This window comes from Cebidichthys violaceus, unplaced genomic scaffold (assembly GCF_023349555.1).
Source record: "Cebidichthys violaceus isolate CVI_PGR_0920_01 unplaced genomic scaffold, fCebVio1.0.p SCAF_17, whole genome shotgun sequence".
In the NCBI taxonomy this organism is placed as follows: domain Eukaryota; kingdom Metazoa; phylum Chordata; class Actinopteri; order Perciformes; family Stichaeidae; genus Cebidichthys; species Cebidichthys violaceus.
This window is the reverse complement of record NW_027176340.1, coordinates 14,346,446-14,365,544: the sequence shown is the minus strand read 5'-3', so window position 1 is coordinate 14,365,544 and position 19,099 is coordinate 14,346,446. Positions and strand designations below refer to the sequence as shown.

At 40.9% G+C, this 19,099-nt stretch overlaps 1 protein-coding gene across 1 annotated transcript; it reads right to left on the bottom strand.

Moving 5' to 3' along the window:
* Positions 1 to 12,283: 12,283 nt before the first annotated feature.
* On the bottom strand, positions 12,284 to 17,917 carry si:ch211-157b11.8 (fibroleukin). The gene is made up of 6 exons (XM_068711796.1): positions 17,301 to 17,917; positions 16,384 to 16,579; positions 15,891 to 15,968; positions 15,698 to 15,810; positions 15,303 to 15,565; positions 12,284 to 14,511 (listed from the first exon to the last, which is right to left on the bottom strand). The coding sequence occupies exons 1-6, from the start codon at positions 17,574 to 17,576 to the stop codon at positions 14,169 to 14,171; spliced, it is 1,269 nt and encodes a 422-aa protein (XP_068567897.1). The 5' UTR covers positions 17,577 to 17,917; the 3' UTR covers positions 12,284 to 14,168.
* Positions 17,918 to 19,099: the final 1,182 nt, after the last annotated feature.

Genomic DNA, 19,099 nt, shown 5'->3' with positions numbered 1-19,099 from the left:
GACATTACATTAGATTAGATGAACAAACTCTAATGTCTTCAATAATTATATTGAATATAATAATATTCTTGCGGAAACACACCTGCATGAGCAGAACATTTTGTGAACTTTTAAGAAAAAAGGTTGCCGTAAAGCATCTCGGTTATCTTCTAGCGCATGTTGATGCAGCTGTGCAGATGTGGTTGTTTTAATTTGGTTCCCTGCCTTGCCTTTTGGCAAAATAACTGGTATAGCCAAAACCTCTCTGGAGCAATTAACATTACCACCCTTGTAAAAAAAATATTGTCAACAATGCCCAATTTTTGAAATGCGAAAACACACAACACATTCACGAGGCTATGCGTTTGCAGGACACGTGGGTTAATCTAACTGGAACACAGTCATTGGAACATACTGTTATTAGAGCTCTTCTTATGTTGTTGGTAGTGTAGCCAAAACGTGGATGGCCAAATAAGAAAACAAAAATAAAGGGACCACGTGACATGATTTTAATCAGTCTGATAACTACAGTATTATCTATCTATCTATCTATCTATCTATCTATCTATCTATCTATCTATCTATCTATCTATCTATCTATCTATCTATCTATCTTGCTGTTTTTTAACATTTACTAAAACATTTATTTACAAACAACTTCCCTTCATGTCCCACTTAAAGTTCATAATAAACTGCAACGTCGGATGATTAAAAGGCCTATATTTAGATAAATCCGGCTGTGTTTTTAATCAGACTGCAATGTAAAGAACTGAAATTCATCATTTACGCAGAGAAAACGATTTCTTTCGAGCAGTATTAAGAGGAAATCTGCCGTATAGATTGAAGAAAGCCGAACATACCGGAGGGACAAGTGTGGCAGCATTAGAGCTCATCAGCATGATAATGTGGAAATACACATGCTTTGAGCGTGAGCCCTTTTGATCTGGCGTGGCGATAAAACCTTATCGGCGGCGAACATCCACTTCCATTTTAGGATTTGACATTAATTCAATCCGCCCTTCTTTTTTTACTGGTCTTTTTCTCACACGAGCGCAGGAGAAAGAGTGAGGTCACAGCCCGATTCAGCTCTGAGAATCTCATTATAGGACAGCCATTGAAAGGAAGTGGTTTTACCTCATAATAAAGATAAAAATGAAATGTCACTATAGTATATAATACAAAAAATGACAATAGATCAGTAGGCTAATATATACGTTCATTATTCGTATTAATCTTAATGAAATTTGCTGTAGGATTGGTAATACTTATTTAGGCTATAGTGGTAGTATTATGATGTTATTTTGTTTTACATGTTATGTAGTATTTTTTTTTCATTGTGTATCAAATTAATAATTTTCTGCACTAAGAAGTTATTGCATTGACGCGTGCTTGAATGCGTGTGTGTGTGTGTGTGTGTGTGTGTGTGTGTGTGTGTGTGTGTGTGTGTGCGCGCGTGTGTGTGTGTGTGTGTGTGTGTGTGTGTGTGTGTGTGCGTGCGTGCGTGCGTGCGTGCGTGCGTGTTGAGTCGCTCCCCCAGATTGAAAGAGAAATCCAATGCTGGTAGGATCCTTGGGTCCCACTGATTATAACCCATCCCGGGGTAATTTTTCATCGGTGCTGGCTAATCTTTGTTCTTTGTGAAGATAATAAATAGCCTAATCGTTATCAGCGAGCTGCTGGAGGTGTCGGGAGAATGGGGGCTGATCGGCCCGGGAAATAGGCTCCAAAGTGCCGCGGAATAAATGGCATTTCTTATCTCTCGCTCCCAGATTATCGCCGCCTTTTCAAACACGCACAACAAATACATCTAATGCAGCGAATGCATCATTTACTGGAGCAGATCTGTGTAAATGATAGATAGATAGATTAGAGGAAGGGGGCTGCATGGAGGAGGGGGTGGGGGGCATGGTGTTGGCTATTATTTACAAGTTTAATGTTCTGCATGTGCAAAGTCTTTATTCGGCGTATTTAGACAGCATAAATACAGCTCACTTTTCCATTATTTTTAAGCTATCTGCAGGAGCCATCTGCGGTTCCGGTTCTTTGTTGTGGTATCTTATTTCTTTCATGTTGGATTTGACTGGATAAGAGTTAAACAGACGCAGCCGCTTCCATCCAGGGAGAAAATATATTTGAATAATGTTTTCAAGTGTTGGGAATTTTGCAAAGAAAAAAAAAAAAGCAAATGCGAGCAAGAGGTATTAAAACAGGGGTGTAAAGCAATCTGTCACGAACAGGTCATGTTAGATATACTTGATATTTGAAACCCATACAGGACAGAAGTAGTGGGGGATTGATTTAATTTTTATTTTATTTTCATCATGCTCTAAATCTATGTTTTGTTGGAATCCTGCAGCATAGTGTTATTTTAAATAATGGAAACAGTGAAGATGGTTTGATTAGGCCATTGACCAAAGTCTAATTTGACCTAAGTCTCATTATAACACGAGGCTATCTCCTATTTTGACAAATGATTTAATAATTTCCTCAAAACATCTATAGACCGAATTATAATGAATGGAAATGGAAAAACTTAGTTTCCAATTTCTAGCTTGTCTTGTTTGAAGACACAGACATAACTTCACCATTTAAAAAAAAAATTATATTGTATTTATTTAAGACTTTATGTTTAAGGGGCACATGTTGATAAAAAAAAAATCATGTTTTTTCCAACACAAAAGCTGTAGTTGCATGCTTGACACAAATATGAAAAGAAGTATATTTTATAGGCAGAAAGAATAAATAGAGGAACCTTAGAAAAGGTATTTTTCCATTATATACAAACTGGATGCTTAATAACTTGGCAGCTGCAGCAGCCCTGGGTGCTGCTGATGGTCTCCAGGGTAACAGAGATAACAGCGCAGTCATTTTCCATATCTTACAGTCTATTATATTCAAGGATTAGTTCTCCTTCCCGAAAAGGTCAAACGTAAAGTCAAACCAACCAGGAGTGCTTCTCCTCCTCCTCCTCCTCCTCCTCCTCCTCCTCCTCCTCCTCCTCCTCCTCCTCCTCCTCCTCCTTCACCCTACAGTGACAGAGCATTTACCATTTATTTTTTCATATTATCTAGTTAAACCAATGCAATGACCTTTGCTGACATGCTTTGATAGATGCAAACCTCCCACAGCAGAAAACAAACCTCCCTGAATTCCCCTTTAATATCATAAAGGACTCATGTGTTTGTGGTGAACAGTGATTTTCTTTGGTTAACCATCGCTGTGCACTATAATTATATTTTTATGTTGCACTTTTCTCTTATGCATCTAAAATCCTAGTTCCTTCCTTTGCTTCCTCTTTTTTCAAGAGACAAAAACAAAGATTGTATTATATAATACCTCCTCAGTGGTATGCAGGATCGTGCAGTACCTTAATCCCATATAGATCAAAACATTTGAGAATTTCTGGGGTAGCTGCCTGGTAGTCCAAATCACAAAACATCACAAAACATCCTAACTGGCAGAGTTTGGAGAAAGGCCTAAAAATGAAGGGCGTGTCAGTTATAACTTCAAGAGTAATTCACAAAGTTCAGGCAGTCCGAGGACTCCCAAGACCTGTTTACAGAGTCAGTAATTTGCTGCAGGTAATGTACCTCATTGCGTCATTGTCTAAGAAAAGCATGCAACAATAATCAACCTTTAAAAGCATATGTTGATGGCCGGTGAGTTAATAAGAATCAAATCAACTCATTAACGAAAGAAAACAATCCAATAACACCAGAGATCCAGTGCTGATGAACTTGAAATATATCAATGTTTCAGCTGTCCGTTAGAATTATGCTTGCAACTAAAATGTGCTCTCAAGATTTACATCTGCCTGACAATTTATTGCACATTCAAAATATTCACCAAATGAAATAAATAAATAGTTTATTTCATGTCCATTGACGGATTACCTGTAGAGTTTAGAATTAGATGTCTATTTGATAATTTCAAAAAATCTAAATCTAATTCAAAATTAATTTAAATTAGATTTAAAAGATAATTAAAACATAATTAATTAATTAAATCAATTAATTAATAATTTATTTTGTGTTGAATTTGCTTCAATTTAATATTTATTATATTTCATAAAAATATTAATTTTATTTGATTCAGTTATTCATTTCTTTTAATCTGTTGTATGTTGTTTTTTTTAATCTAACATTCGCTTACTGACTCTGACTGACTCATCCATCAACCAGTCACTCTAGTGATGATAGTATCAAACTATACATCAAGGAGTCTCTGTCTGTCTGTGTGTTCTTCGCATATTTCCAGAACTGTTCATCTCCACACTTGGCAGGTGTATTGCTGGGGATATGAACACCTGACACATTCCATATTATTAAACTTTTAATATATAAGTGAACAGCGCTCTGTGTAGCAGCAGGGGCAGAGCTTCAGGACTCTGCAGTCCATCATGTCATCCACAGCAGGCAGACAGTGGCTCATTGACTGCAGTTCACTTGTTCTCCTGGATGCTGGATATAGCCTGCTATAGCTAGATTTTCTTTAATTGTATGTTTTTGCCATACTACCTTATAACACTAATGACGTTTCCTCCAGCAAAATACCTCTGCTTATTAAATCCATGCTCAACTTTATATCCGCAGTGGTTATGTCAAAGCAAGCAACTAATACCCCTATTTGGCAATGACCTCCACTAAGAGTTTTTCACCAATGTTTCTGACCGCGATTGACCACAGCCAAATACAAACAGAGTCTTGCTTTACTTTTCACCCTTTTTCTCTATCTGGGAATAGTGGTATTGGCAGTGGTAAAAGAAGTAGGCTTTCCTTTTTTCAAAGTAAAACTACTAATAGTATCATTAATATTTATTTTTACTCAAATGTTTACTTCAAGTGAAGAGTGAAAGAGAAAGATTATCGCCACAATGTACTGATATTTACTTAATGTCTGTTCAAGGTGGAGCTTTCAATTCTCATATGATGCTGGATAGTTAAAAGAAAAATAATGCATCATATTTAAATTGTTATATATTGTGAGTCAAATATGTATCTACAACGTAACCAGTAACATTCTCTGTCCAGTAATTGTTGTAGCCTAATACTACTCTGATATAGAAGTAAGTAGTATACAGTTGAGTTGCATATTTCTAAAGTGCTTTGGTGCCTTTTGAAAGTTATTTTGGGGACAATGAGTTAGAAACATATTCAATATTTTTCATATCTACACATCATAACAAATCTATAACTGTTTGGTGCCTTTTTAGTTGCCTACCTTGCCTAACGGTAAAGTTTGCCCCTGAGTATATTTCACTGGTGTTTCTGACCGTGAGTATACGTGACTTGGCTATGGGAAGAAACTATGTCATGGCAGGTGTATTGCTAAGAACCCAAGGAAGCACAGTGTTGAGTATGATGTTGTTTGTATGAGCCGTTTTTGTTATTCAGCCCATTCTGGACAGGCATGTTTTGAAATATCACTGCAGTAATGAGTAAAATCTTTCAGAAACATGATGTCATCCAGAGGAGACAGTGTTGAGGCAACAGGTCAAAAGTAAGGGAAATTTGAACTGGTTTGAAGTAAGGTGTACTTTTACTCAAGTACTGTTTAAGTGCAATTTTGAGATACTTGTATTTTACTTCAGTATTTCCATTTTATGCTACTTTGTACTTCTTCTTCATTACAGTTGCGGCTGTGGCTCAGGAGGTAGAGCGGTCGTCCGCTAATCTGAAGGCCCCAGCAGTCTACATGTCAAAGTATTCTTGGGCAAGATACTGCGTGCGTGTGAATGTTTACTGCTCCTGATGAGCAGCTGTCACCTTGTATGGTAGCCTCTCCCACCAGTGCTGTGTGTGAATGGATGAATGCTGGCTTGTGTTGTAAAGTGCTTTGAATGGTCACTAAGACTAGAAAAGTGCTAATAAATGCAGTCTGTTTGCCATTTACAATTTACAATTCAGATTATAATTATTTTACTCCATTTCATAAATTTGATATTAACCTCTACTAATATGAAATATACTCAACAAACACATTACAAGATAAGACATTTTTTATTGCTGGGGGGAAATTCACAAGCTACCCAGCAGTATATAAAATAATTCAAATTAGCCTGTATGCTTTAGTGGTGGGAGGAAACTGGAGAACCAATTGGAAGCCAATGTAAACAAGGGAGAAGAAACTCCACACAGAAAAACCCTGTCAGAACTGAGGATTCAAGACCTTCTTGCTGTGAACATGCTGCACCACCTCGCTACCCTATTTTGTAATTATATAATACAATATACATTATTATTAAATGTGCAATTTTGCATAATGAGTTGAGTACTTTAACTTGTGCTGCTTTAAGCAAATTTGATAATACTTTTGAAAAGTTATTTTTTTGAATCTCTTCATTAGGTTTTGCAATTTTTCAACATAACACAAACAATCATGCATCTCTTCCCTCATTCCCATACCAACAGCAAGTAAACAGTAAAAAAAAAACACAAATACAGCAATACACAGAATCCATGTGTCACATGTCTTACAAATGGCTTATGGCATAATCAGATCAAAGACAAAACTGACATTGTGTAAAGATGATGTGTGCAGAATCTTAATACCATCGGGCAAAAACTGAATTTGATAGAAAGTTAGTGTGTTATGCCACAACAAGACAAGACCTGAACCCTGATCACCACGAGGTACTGGGTCCCAATAGAAGGCAGGGAGGATTTGGTTAAATACAGCACTTAATCCTATGTAAAAAAAAAAAAAAACAGTCTGTTTGCTTTCTTAAGTGTGTATGTATGCACAACATTCTGTCTCTCATTCTATGGCTTTAGTTATACCCATCCTCTTGAACTACTGTTGGTCTTTACATAGTCCGGAAAAGGAGTTCATGTTTTTTCAATGTTTCTCAGTGAACCTTTCAAGGAAATCTAATCTTCTTGATGTGATATCCATATTATGTGGGTAGGTGGTGAAACATATTTCCATTTAAGAAGTATGAGGCGTTTAGCAGAGAGGTAAAGGACATAATTCCATTCAGATACTGGGATGTGTTAGTTCTGGGGTAATGGCGATGTTGCTACTTTTACACTTTTTACTTTAAGTAAAAGTTCTTCTGCCTAAAGATTGAAGAAGTCCAATCCAAGAGAAAGAGACCGGTCCACACAACCCTGTGTAAAAAATGTCACGTTTACTCTTGAGGACGGGTTGGCCATGATAGCGTTTATCCTGAAACTGTACTCCATCGTTCCTTTCATTAAGAACTAGTTCCATATCATGAAGATTAAATTATACGGTATTCATACCTTTTTACTAACTGGACTCTGTGCGTACATTATACTCTCCTGTTACTGTTGCTTTATGCACATCTCGCTGAAAGTTTCCAGTTTCTCCAGTATCTTCTGAATGTCCCTACTTGATCCCTTACTTCACTGTGTGTAGTCTTGAGCAGAATCTTTACAAAGTCATTACAGGTCAGAGGTTCACTACTTCACTTCCTACCCAGAGAGCAGCAGGAAGTGAAAGTTTACAACACCTTGTCACTAACAACCTGTCAGTCAAACTCTGTCTCACTGGAGCTGTTCAGGGAGTTGTAGAATTCAAAATACCTCTTTTTTTCTCAACCTGTGAGTGTTCATCAATTTCAGGCAACGTGCTTTTATTTCGTCTTTACGGGATTCTAGTTCCTGTGGGAGCGGGAGTGTGTGTGTGTGTGTGTGTGTGTGTGTGTGTGTGTGTGTGTGTGTGTGCTGGTGAGTCAGTATGCATGTTCAAATGTGTTTAATAGTGTGTGTAATAAAGATTGCGAAGGCAGTTGCTAGTCATTCAAGTATTTGCTTACTGGCCAGAAAACTATAAAAGTTACTTATGGTCACTTGAATTCAAATGTTTTATGCAAACATGTGTGCTAATCCATTGAGTAGATATTGAGATAGCTCACAGGATGAGCAAAATCTTTGACCTGCTGGTGGCGCTAGATACAAAGTCAAGAGATTGCTAAAGTCAATAAGTTTAATTTTCTGGAAACCATGACTTGAACCGACCGATTGATGTACCAATGTTGACATCCATAGAGCCATGAAGCTATCATGGAGCTCAGATAGACCAACATTACATTACATTACATTACAGTCATTTAGCAGACGCTTTTATCCAAAGCGACTTACAATAAGTGCATTCAACATTGGTAATCAAGAGAACTACTAGTCACCAGAAGTCATAAGTACATTTCCTTTTCCAAACAAGCATCTAAGAGCATGAAGCAGAGCATAACTCAGAGCCAAAGTACAGAAACAAGAAAAACAGTTAGTGCTATAAGTAATACATATACAATAAGTGCAACAAGCTAGTATGAATACAATAAGTGCTAAGTGGAAGGCTCAGGGTAGCATTTCCTGAAGAGGTGGGTTTTCAGCCTGCGCCGAAAGATGGGCAGCGACTCTGCTGTCCTGATGTCAGTGGGAAGTTCATTCATTCCACCAAGTGGAAGGCTCAGGGTAGCAACATTATCTATTGCTTTTCCTCATGTTTTCTTTCAGTCATTCACATTATTTTAGTCCATGCCACATAGGGAAAACTGGGTGACAGCGATGGCTGCCAGCAAGAGGTTGAATATAATGTGTCCACAAATTAATTGACAAAGACTTTACTGCAATATGTAAGCGCATCCGTGTGCTTTATATCGTCTAGGTTTAGTTTCTGTGTGTGTGTGCATGTCTTTGTTCATTCTGTGTTTGATCCTCAGTGATTGTGAGTCTATAAATCCCCTGACTTTCCTCTTCCTCCTGTGAAGAAATGTTTACCTCTTTGCTTAAGCTGATTCTCCAGAGCTAACCTGTCGTCTGTCTGACACACACACACACACACACACACACTGAGAGAGAGAGAGAGAGAGAGAGAGAGAGAGAGAGAGAGGACAAATAAACAGGATCTAATCCATCTCTACCCTTTGTTCCTCTCTGTCTCTCGCTCTGTTCAAGTCATAAGATTGCGGTTCCAAAATGTGTGTGTGTGTGTGTGTGTGTGTGTGTGTGTTTGTGTGATGGGGAAGAAGTGAAGTACAGTATGAAGGATGTATTAAAGCAGTCAGCTGTGTTTCTCTTCTTCTCTGTTGCCTTCTCTCTTGCACCTGCAGAGTCGAGGCAGAGTACAAAAACACACACACAAACACACACTGTTCAAGTTTCATAACTTTTTTCCAGACACAGTGTGCACCGTTTGTTGGTTTATTAATTGTCAAATGTTTTCCTGGTATTTGTGGATTACGGTGAGCTGCTTCTGACCTGGTGGTTTCCTTTCATCTGTGTTTATGTCAATCTGCATTATCAGATTAGATAATCCTTTGATTTCAGAAATGGAGTTTGCCTGATCAGCATTCTCAAATCTTGTCACCTTTCCTCTCGCTACAGTATTTTCTCCTTCTCCCCTCCGTATCAGAGTGACAGTTTGGTGTATTATAATGGAAACCGTCAACACCAGAGACTCTGATTCAAACAGGAACAAAAGCGGGCAACTGATGTGAAGCATTTCCACCAAATAATGTCTTGGACTTGAAAGTTTTAATGAGTATTTCTGGATATACATTATATATATTTGTTCTTTTACTTAAATAAAAATTAGTCCCAAAATTATTTTAGAATCGGCGCAAATTCACTTTTAAAGCTTGTTTTTTGCAGACACAATATTGACATTTCATCACCTTACGAAGTTGAGAGTGATCATATTGATAATGGTAGCGCATGTGAATAAAGAACAAAAGGTGTTGCACCAGGAAGCAGTGAAAACCTTGACAGTTACTTGGGCTCTCTGTGATCCAGAGAAAGGTTTGAAACTTTGTTTTCTTGACTTTTCAAATCTTTACAACATTATAAGGCTTCTTAAGGCGTCAGTGTATACAACTTAAGTTGAGGGACAAAGACACTGGGAAATAGCATTATATGTCACTTGCACTTTCTGGTTAGCTGTCGTTCACAGTCATGGGAGAGGACTCATAATTCACTGCTGTGTGCTATTATTTTACAGGTATCAAAGCCCTGATCATTCAAGTAATTCAGCTTTGTCTCTGCAGTGTCACATGAGTGTGTGACAGCCGCCAGTTTCAACCACATGGGGAAAAGACTATATTAGCATCAAGTAGACAACAGCCAGATGCTGCATATGCTCTGTGTGAATTATATAAATATATTTTCATTGAAATGTTACTCAGGGCTACAGATCTTCACACACAAAACAACCCCTAGTGTCTTTTCACCTCCCTGGAAAAAAAAAAAACGTTTTTCACTTTCTTTTGCAGATCTAGAAATGACAAGAGATGGAGTGAGGCCTCACACATTGCGCCCCCTGTGTCCTCCCCTCCTTACTCCCCCCTCCTCACCACATCAGGATACACTTGTTCTGGTGAATTCCGGTTTCAAACGGAACGCTGCTTTGCTCTGGTTTTCTGCAGGACCAGTATTAAAAACAGGCACAGGCTGTCTCTCGGTGGCCCTGTGGTCAGGGAGGGGGAGCCTCCAACGGCCTGTTGTACTCACACACCTTTGAAACCTCACCCACTCCTGCTTCCTCCCCCTGAGCCTTCCTCCCATACTCATCCTCGAAAGCCCACATGCACACTCTTATCACCATGTGAGCAGAATATAGAATTAAAAGTTCCTTCCATAGGACGCAGAGGTCACCACCTCCTTCTGCCGCTTTCACGCTGTCACATCACTGATTCCTTTTCTATTTTAGACACACCGATGTTGAACCTGTATGGAAAATACTTTAAATATTACATATTATAACTGTATTTTGAAGTTATAAAAAAAAAAAACCCTAATTCTTCTTGTTGTCGTATTTATTTTGTCCTTTGACCTCTAGCCTCTGTTATGGTGCCCTAGTGTTGAAAAGAAGAACTGCAAACAGTTTTGGGGTTTGAGTTGAACCTCAAACCCGCAAAAAAATGTATTTTTACATTTTGTAAGTCAAATCTGTCTTGTTTTTGCTGTTGTTCTGATGAACTCATTCGCCTGATGTATCAAAAACACTGAAAGAAATCACGTTTTACTGAAACATAGCTTTAATACATATTATGACATAATTTACCTTCTCATGCAGTAGTTTTCACATAAACATTACCGTTATTGTTTTCAACTGTTTATTTTCATACAGAGCACAATATCTATTGTTCTGTAGTTTCTCTGTGCAGAATGTTTCTCCCTCTTTGTGTTTGTGATGGAGTTGCAGTTTCTCTTGTGAAAGTGCCAGCAAGACAGGAGGGAAAATCATATCCCAGATCTCCTTTTTGCAAAGCAACATTGCCACCTGGTGTTAATCAGAGATAGGCTGGCTTTCTTATGTCTCACTCTAAAAGTAGTCAAGATTAAGGCCGAAGGGCTTCGAACTGTTTGTCTGTGAAAGCTGGACATATTCATGCTCTTTATGAAATACCTGACCATCTTGTTGGTCAGCTTTTGATCTATGCAGGTCCTCTCTCTAACTTAACGAAATCTGAGGAAGGACTGGAACTTATATTTTTACTTAAGTGAAATTGCAAAGTGTATACTGAAGTTAGTCTAAGCCTTCACACATGATATTGTCACTATCTACACAGGGTGAGGCTGATTATTAGATGATCAGCTGTACTGGATTTATGGATGGATATTATTATATATAAATAAATTACGTGATCAAAAAAAAGATTATTTTTTTTTGCAGTGGCCATTTAGAGATTTGGCTTTTGTTCATTGTCTGTAAAGTTTCTGTGACCATCATGACTATACACATCAGCCTGTGCATCAAATGCATCAGATATGCAGCAGATGGCCAGATAAGACATCTTGTGAATGTCTGCCTCTAGAAATGTAGAGAGTGCTCTCAGCACACTATGAGTGCCAACAAAAGTGGTTGAAAGATGAGTTAGACGTATGTTTTTAATCTGATGTCTTCTTGTGGCACACTGTAATGAATGACACAGGTCACAGGGGAACTCCCCTCAGAGGAGCGCAATGTTTCTCAGAGGGATGTGCTGGCTAACCGCTGCCCAGGCTGAGCTTCCGGCCCTGGGGCAACAGAGTCTGCCGGTACCCCTCACACCCTGCAGCACCACCACTATCACCCCACTCCAGACACTGTGCCAGGATACTGTGGTGACACAACCCTAGGCCTCTGTTCCTCCCTTGTCAACAAGACTGATGGATGCAGAGAGGAGGAGAGGAGAAAAGAAGAGGACGCATTGATCTATAAAGTGACTGCAGCTCAGAGTAAGAATGAAATGTATCTATTTATCCATTTATTTCCTGGGGAGATGAATTGAGAACGAGGGATATAATGCAAGGAAAAAAAGGAAAGTTACGATGAGTAGAAAACGACAAGGAGTTGGAACAAGTGATTTATTTTCACATCAGTAATTCATTTTTTTCAGGCTATTGAGCCTATTGAGCTGCATTTAAGAGATTGATCATGATTAACATTTTTCAAAGACAGAAACTTTATTCAAACCAACAGGACAATGTGTTCATTATAATTTGATCCACTGCAGATGATACCAGTATCTTCAACTAACATAAAGATTTTCTCTGACTCTCCGGTATGATCAGGAGCCACCAGGGGGCACAACATGGAGCCTTTCACCTTGCAACGGTTTCTCTAGTATTACAGTGCGAGTGCACACACACACACACACACACACACACACACACACAATCAAATGAGAAAGCTGATATGTATAATGGCTTATATGGATGATTGGTCCTGATTACTTATGATTAACTGTCTGCCTGTTTGCATGTGTGTGGAAGTATATGTGTAAGACAAAGAAAAGGGGAAAGGGAGCTTGTGGCTACATAACAATAATCAAGGCAGGATGATCAAACTGTCCTCAATGGAGGCCATTTTATTTCTAATGTGCACTTGTTTTAATTAAGTCAACCACATCATGTACCTCCTTTTCTGCTGAGAGAACAACTGTAGTCTCCTATAATCAGAGTTTCTCCTGTGTGTGTGTGTGTGTGTGTGTGTGTGTGTGTGTGTGTGTGTGTGTGTGTGTGTGTGCACATGATTATGGGCATGTTCCAGTGTGTGTATAAGTAGTGTATGTGAAATACCATGGCTGGTCTGGAGTCTGCCCGCTGTGAGTCTGTGTGTTTAGATCATAGCCCGCTGAGCCCCCTCTCTGGTTAATATTAGACACCCTGCTTGTTGGAGAGACTGACAGCTCACTGTGAACACTGCTAAAATAGGTGCAGCCATCCACAGACTCACTGACCATCCCAACACCACCTCCACACAAAGACACAAGCATCACACATGCACGGCCAAAATCAGTGCTCACGCACCAACTCTAAACTCCCAGAAAAGCCTTTGTGAAGCACAGCCAGTGAGGGAGCCGCCCACCTGACGCCAACTCCAAAAAGCAGGTGAAGCAGAGTGTGTGCTCTGTGTGTGTTTGAGTTGATAGTGGTGGGTGCAGGGCAGTTTCGTGGTATGACGACAGAGTAAGGCTCCTAACGGCCAGCAGCAGCGTGTCAGGCTAAGACCTGGGAAAGTATGAGCAAGGCAAGGTGAGAAAAATGGCCTCTACAAAACTGTTTAATGTCAATCCGTGAGCTTGTGGTTTGGCTCTATATGTTAATACAGTTGGAGGCAGAACACAGGGGCCTGTGAGTAGACAGAGACAGGTTTAAAAATCCCTATCATGCATGAACAACATGGTGATAAAGTCTGAATTGAGAAGCTGTGTAACACCTAACTGTTAGAGCCCTCTGCAGGGTCACAATGACCTCTTTGCCTCATAGAGTGAGACATTTTCTCTCATGGCATCATCTGACCTAAAACACATGTGAGCTGTTGCAGACAGTAGCCTATTTTAATGGATCATGGAGCTTAGGCAGGTAGGGGCCCATGCATTCTTGTAGGATCACCTTTATGAACAGTTTCTGTTCTAGTATGTTGTATGTAAACATGTGGCATCACTATAAATCATGCTTCCCTATCACCCTATTTTCACTATCTATTTCTTTTTTATTACTGCTATGGAGAAACGCTATAAATGTGGTTTTGCAAGAGAGAAGCCCCTTAATAAACAAAATATTTATATATGGAGTGCAGCTTCAAGCAGTCTGCTAGTGAATGTTTAGACATATCTTTTGTATATTTTTTTCATCTATTAGCTGCCACCTGCATGTAACTGATAAGTGACATGAAAGCTGCTCTGTCCGCACAGTGACTTAAAGAAAACTGACATAATTATCTATGAGAATTGTTGCAATTACTTAGGATGTTCCAACAAAGTTTTTGGGTCTCGTCTTCATCTCTACCCTCTTGAAGGAGTAGCGTTCTCCAGTTCGTCCATCTGTCAGGATGTACCATGTCCCCCAGTAGATCCCGTTGGTCACCCCACTGTAGCGCCCACGGTAATACCGTCCATTCAGGTTAGCTGCCAGGCAAGCATCGAACCACCAGCCTGCACCGTAGTACTGACCACAGTTTCCAGCTGCATAACGGTCGTGGTCTCGGTCAGCCGTGCTGAAGGATCTGCTGTCGTGGTTGTAACGTTTGCTGTAGCTCAATGCATTGCCCGCATCGCCAGAGTACTCCCGTGCTGTTAAACGATACCTGGAAGAAAGAGAAACAACATATGACACATTTATGAGGATTGTGCGTAACATCCAAACCCTTATGTGTGTACTGGGGAACCAAGTGTATACACATTAAACAGACACACACACACACACACACACACACACACACACACACACACACAACCAGCCATGCACTGACCATACTGGTATAATACCACAACATAGTTATGTTGACGAGATTCAATTGGAAAAATGCTACACTGCGTGTGTGTGTGTGTGTGTGTGTGTATGCGTGTGTGTGTGTATGTGTGTAAACATGTACCTCTGTGTGTGGCTGTGTGGGAGTCTAAGAAAGAGAGCATGAGATGAGTTAATGAGATGGACAGATTGTGTGTGTGTGTGTGTGTGTGTGTGTGTGTGTGTGTGTGTGTGTGTGTGTGTGTGTGTGTGTGTGTGTGCCACAGGGGGGTGGGGTGCATTAGTCTGTGTCAGACAGCAAAGAGTGCCGCAGTTATCTAGGTATCTGAGCCAAATGCCACATACTTCCATGTGCCAATCAGAGTTTAGCAACATTAGAATCAAGACTTAATTACATATTTGACATTGTTTCCTTATCTTGCCAGCACTGTCAATAAAACCCAATCAAAGTACAACCAAATATTCCCAATAAAGCAAATTCTGAGTGTGTCTCAGTTATAAATGATAACCGAGACATTTCTTTCTAAACTTTGATTGTTGTCCAATTTCAGGGGCTTAAAGATAGTTAATTCCACCCATCTAGCTGTTGCAGAAAGTGTGTGTTTGTGCCTCTGCAGTGTGTCTCACCTCTGTGCCTCTGAGGCCACTTTGAAGTGGTTGTAAGTAGCATGGCGTTTCTGCTGGTGCCAGTCCTCCAGTTCGATGCGGAGTTGGTGTTGGCCAGCGGAGGTGAGGGCGTACAGCGCTGTGTTCCCCAGCCAGTGCTCTCCCTGCGGACTGCCAAAGCCCTCTCGGTATTCCTGCCATGTCCTGTTGAAGTCCAGTGAGCCGTCCCGCCGATTCTGGATCACCGTCCACCCACCACCCGCCGTCTCCATGTCACATTTAGCCTGAGCCAAAACAAAGTCTTTGATATTATAAAGCCTAGATTTTAGTGATCCACAGATAGCATACACATCTCTAAAAAAAGAAGAAGAGGGGGTCCGTCTTTGTGTTTTATGAGTGTGGTGAATCTGAAATACCTCCAATGCTGGCCTGTGCAGGTCAGGCTGGATGGTGTAGATTCCATTCTCTTTGATACCGAGCCTGTAAATCTCTGCACAATCCTGAGGATGTAACCTCTCCAAGGGGGCAACTGAGAACCACAACACAGTACATTTTTATTCAACTTAATAAGCAACAATTTTTTCATATTGTCACTCCTGATGCCCTTACCTGTGGGTGGATATTGTGTGATGCTCTTCAGGAAAAGCAGCAGGTCTCTCTCCCCCTCTCTTCCCACGGCTGCACTCTCTGTCAACCAGAGAGAGATTGGGTTATCAGTGAGACGCAAGGGTTGAAAATAACAGCTTTGCCTCTATGTATTACAGAGAGGGGTTCAAGTTTGTATGATGAATCTTCCTCACAGTGTGAGCCATACAGTATGTGTGTGTGTGTGTATGTGTGTATGTGTGTGTGTGCTTGTAAATTCAATTTTTCTCATCCTTCTGAGTGCAGTAAAATTCCTATGCACTCACCTATGACCGACACTTAGCAGGCTTCATTGAGGTTATGTTTACTATGAGTGGGGGAGTGACTGTGCACTGTTCCTTTGTGTGTGTGTGTGCGCGCGCGTGCGCGTCTGCGCGTGTGTGCGTGCGTGCGTGCGTGTGTGTGTGTATTTGTCTGTTTGTTGCAGAGGTGGAGGATATATATGTGTACTACTCACCGAGTCGTTTGGCCATAGCCCCAAGGGCCTGGCTGTGACAGTGGAGGTCACACTCTGTCAGCACAGCTGCCATTAGTGCCAGGATGGCTCCTAGAGAGTTGTTCTCCTGGCCCCCGGGACTCAAGGGGCCCCCTGTTTCCTGGAGAGAGCGCATGCAGCGCTGCAGCTGAACGAGACGCTCTTTGACACCTCCAGTCTGCAAAGACAGTGCTCACAGGTGATTCTTGGGAAGACATTGTTGCACACAACACTGCCAAATCCTCTTTATTCACCAAGGAAGATTCATGTCTGTTGAGTGAAATAATGCTGGGATTTTAAATAACAAAAATGTGCATGTGCATTATCATACATCCTACAGTTTAAAAGCAAAACTCATAGCTCAGGGTTCATGTTTTGTGTCACACTCAAATGTCTTACACTTACATCAGGCATTGTAGTCATGTCCCTCACACATACACACACACACACACACACACACACACAAACATGCACGCACACACACACACACACACACACACACACACACACACACACACCTGTTGCCGCATGAGCTCAGCACAACCATATGATGAGGACATTTTTAAAGCAGATCTAATTTTATCCCTTCTTTGATTGTTTACTGTCATTGCTCCATGTCTGTTAGGTGGTGCCAAGTTTAGTGTGCCGACTGTCCCATGAGAAAGGACCTGCTGACCTGTGCCTGATAGTACGCTGCTCAGTCTCCCTGACACACGTGCATGATTAGACAGGGGGTCAGTTCTGCTTCAACTTGCCCATCAATGTTTCTGAATCATCTCACTATTACATGGCTGAGATTAAAAGCATTGCATTATCTGGCTTTTCTTAGAATAACATTTTAAGATTTGTAAACAACATTTCATTGGGACTGCCACAACACTGTAGGTGATGTCACTCACCTTAGGCTGAACCTGGGGGAACTCGTGCCTGTGCTCCACCATCCGAGGAACATCTGAGATGGCTGGAAGTGAAACCCCCATCCTGCAGGCTGTTGTGCCAGTTTGACCCTGACAGGCCCTGGAACCCACTCCTGCTCCCGTCCTGGGCTGGATGGGTGCAGCCACCAGCATGTCTCTGCAAGGAGGGTGCGTGCAGTCCGGAGATGCATCCAACAGCAGTGCTCCCACATACAGCGACAGCAGAGGAAGCAAACTGAGAGAACCGAGTGGAAGCATGGGAAAATGCAGAAATGCAGGCTCACCCTGACCTTTGTCTTAAACCCTTGAGCAGTGGTTCAGAAGGAAAACCTTCTTTCTCTGATTTGTAAGTAGTTTGTCCTTTTGTTGTTGATGATTCTTAGAAAACTTTCACTTCACTTTACCTCAACAACTGCCTCTTCAGGTGGAAAGTGTTTGCTGACCCGTCCTTTTTGTTTAGATATTTCTATTGCCGTCCTCGACTGTCTTGTTTTCTACTATTTGTGCTTCATTCATCCTCTTCTTCTTCTTCCCCCCCCTCAGTTCATCTCACTCCCGGTCGGTCCTCCTCTTTCTTCTGCTCTCTGTCTGTTAGTGAGGTTGCTTTGGCTCAGATACCTAGATAACTGCGGCACTCTTTGCTGTCTGACACAGACTAATGCACCCCACCCCCCTGTGGCACACACACACACACACACACACACACACACACACACACACACACACACACACACACACACACACACACACACACACACACAATCTGTCCATCTCATTAACTCATCTCATGCTCTCTTTCTTAGACTCCCACACAGCCACACACAGAGGTACATGTTTACACACACACACACACACACACACACACACACACACACACACACACACACACACACACACGCAGTGTAGCATTAAGCAAATGTAAACCAGTCTTTCACAGATGAATGGACTTTTTTTCAATGCTGTGGATGAGCTCTTCACCTGCCTCACATGCTGTATGTTCATGCATGAAGAATAACTTTTTATTCCTACGAAGAATCTCATGCCCATTCTGAACAGACTTTCGCCTCTTCTTAGCCTTACCCCTCAACATGCATAAGCAGCAATGTTTGTAGAGATAGCAATGCAGCAGATTCCTAAAGTATGTGGCTCCTTTCCTCCTGTGCACCAGTTTCTCACTCACGTCCTTTTGTGTTGCAGTGTTTGTGTTTACAAACGGAGGTCCAAAGAGGCCATAAAGAAGATTCAATAGGAGCAAGAAGGCAGGAATTCCTCTATAAACACCAGTCATCAGGAATCTGCAGAGGCACACTCCCACTAACAAGGAGCGCAAACACATACATGAAGACACAGTTTCACATGAACATGGAGCAGGACAAAATCAAGATGAGGTCTCTGTTAGGCTTGATGGGGGAAAATTACCTCACAATGTGAAATTGTTGTTCTGATGACCCAATTGCAGTGCAGTGTTATTTAGAAAAAATGAGTGAGTAAACTGTGAGTTTAAAAGAGAGTCAAGAATTGTATGTTCCTATATTCACACACTTTTCTCTTAGTACACAACTATTTAAAGATTCTGTTAGATCAGGGGTCGGCAACCCGCGGCTACGGAGACGCATGCGGCTCTTCAGCCCCTTTGTTGCGGCTCCCTGAGTCTACATCCACACTAATAAAAAAAAAAAAAAAGTTTTAACAAACAAAAACGATCTCCGTCCACGCGGCGTTTCAGCATCGTTTTCGAGACTATCTCCGTCCAGACTACAACGCCTGAAAACGAATAGCAC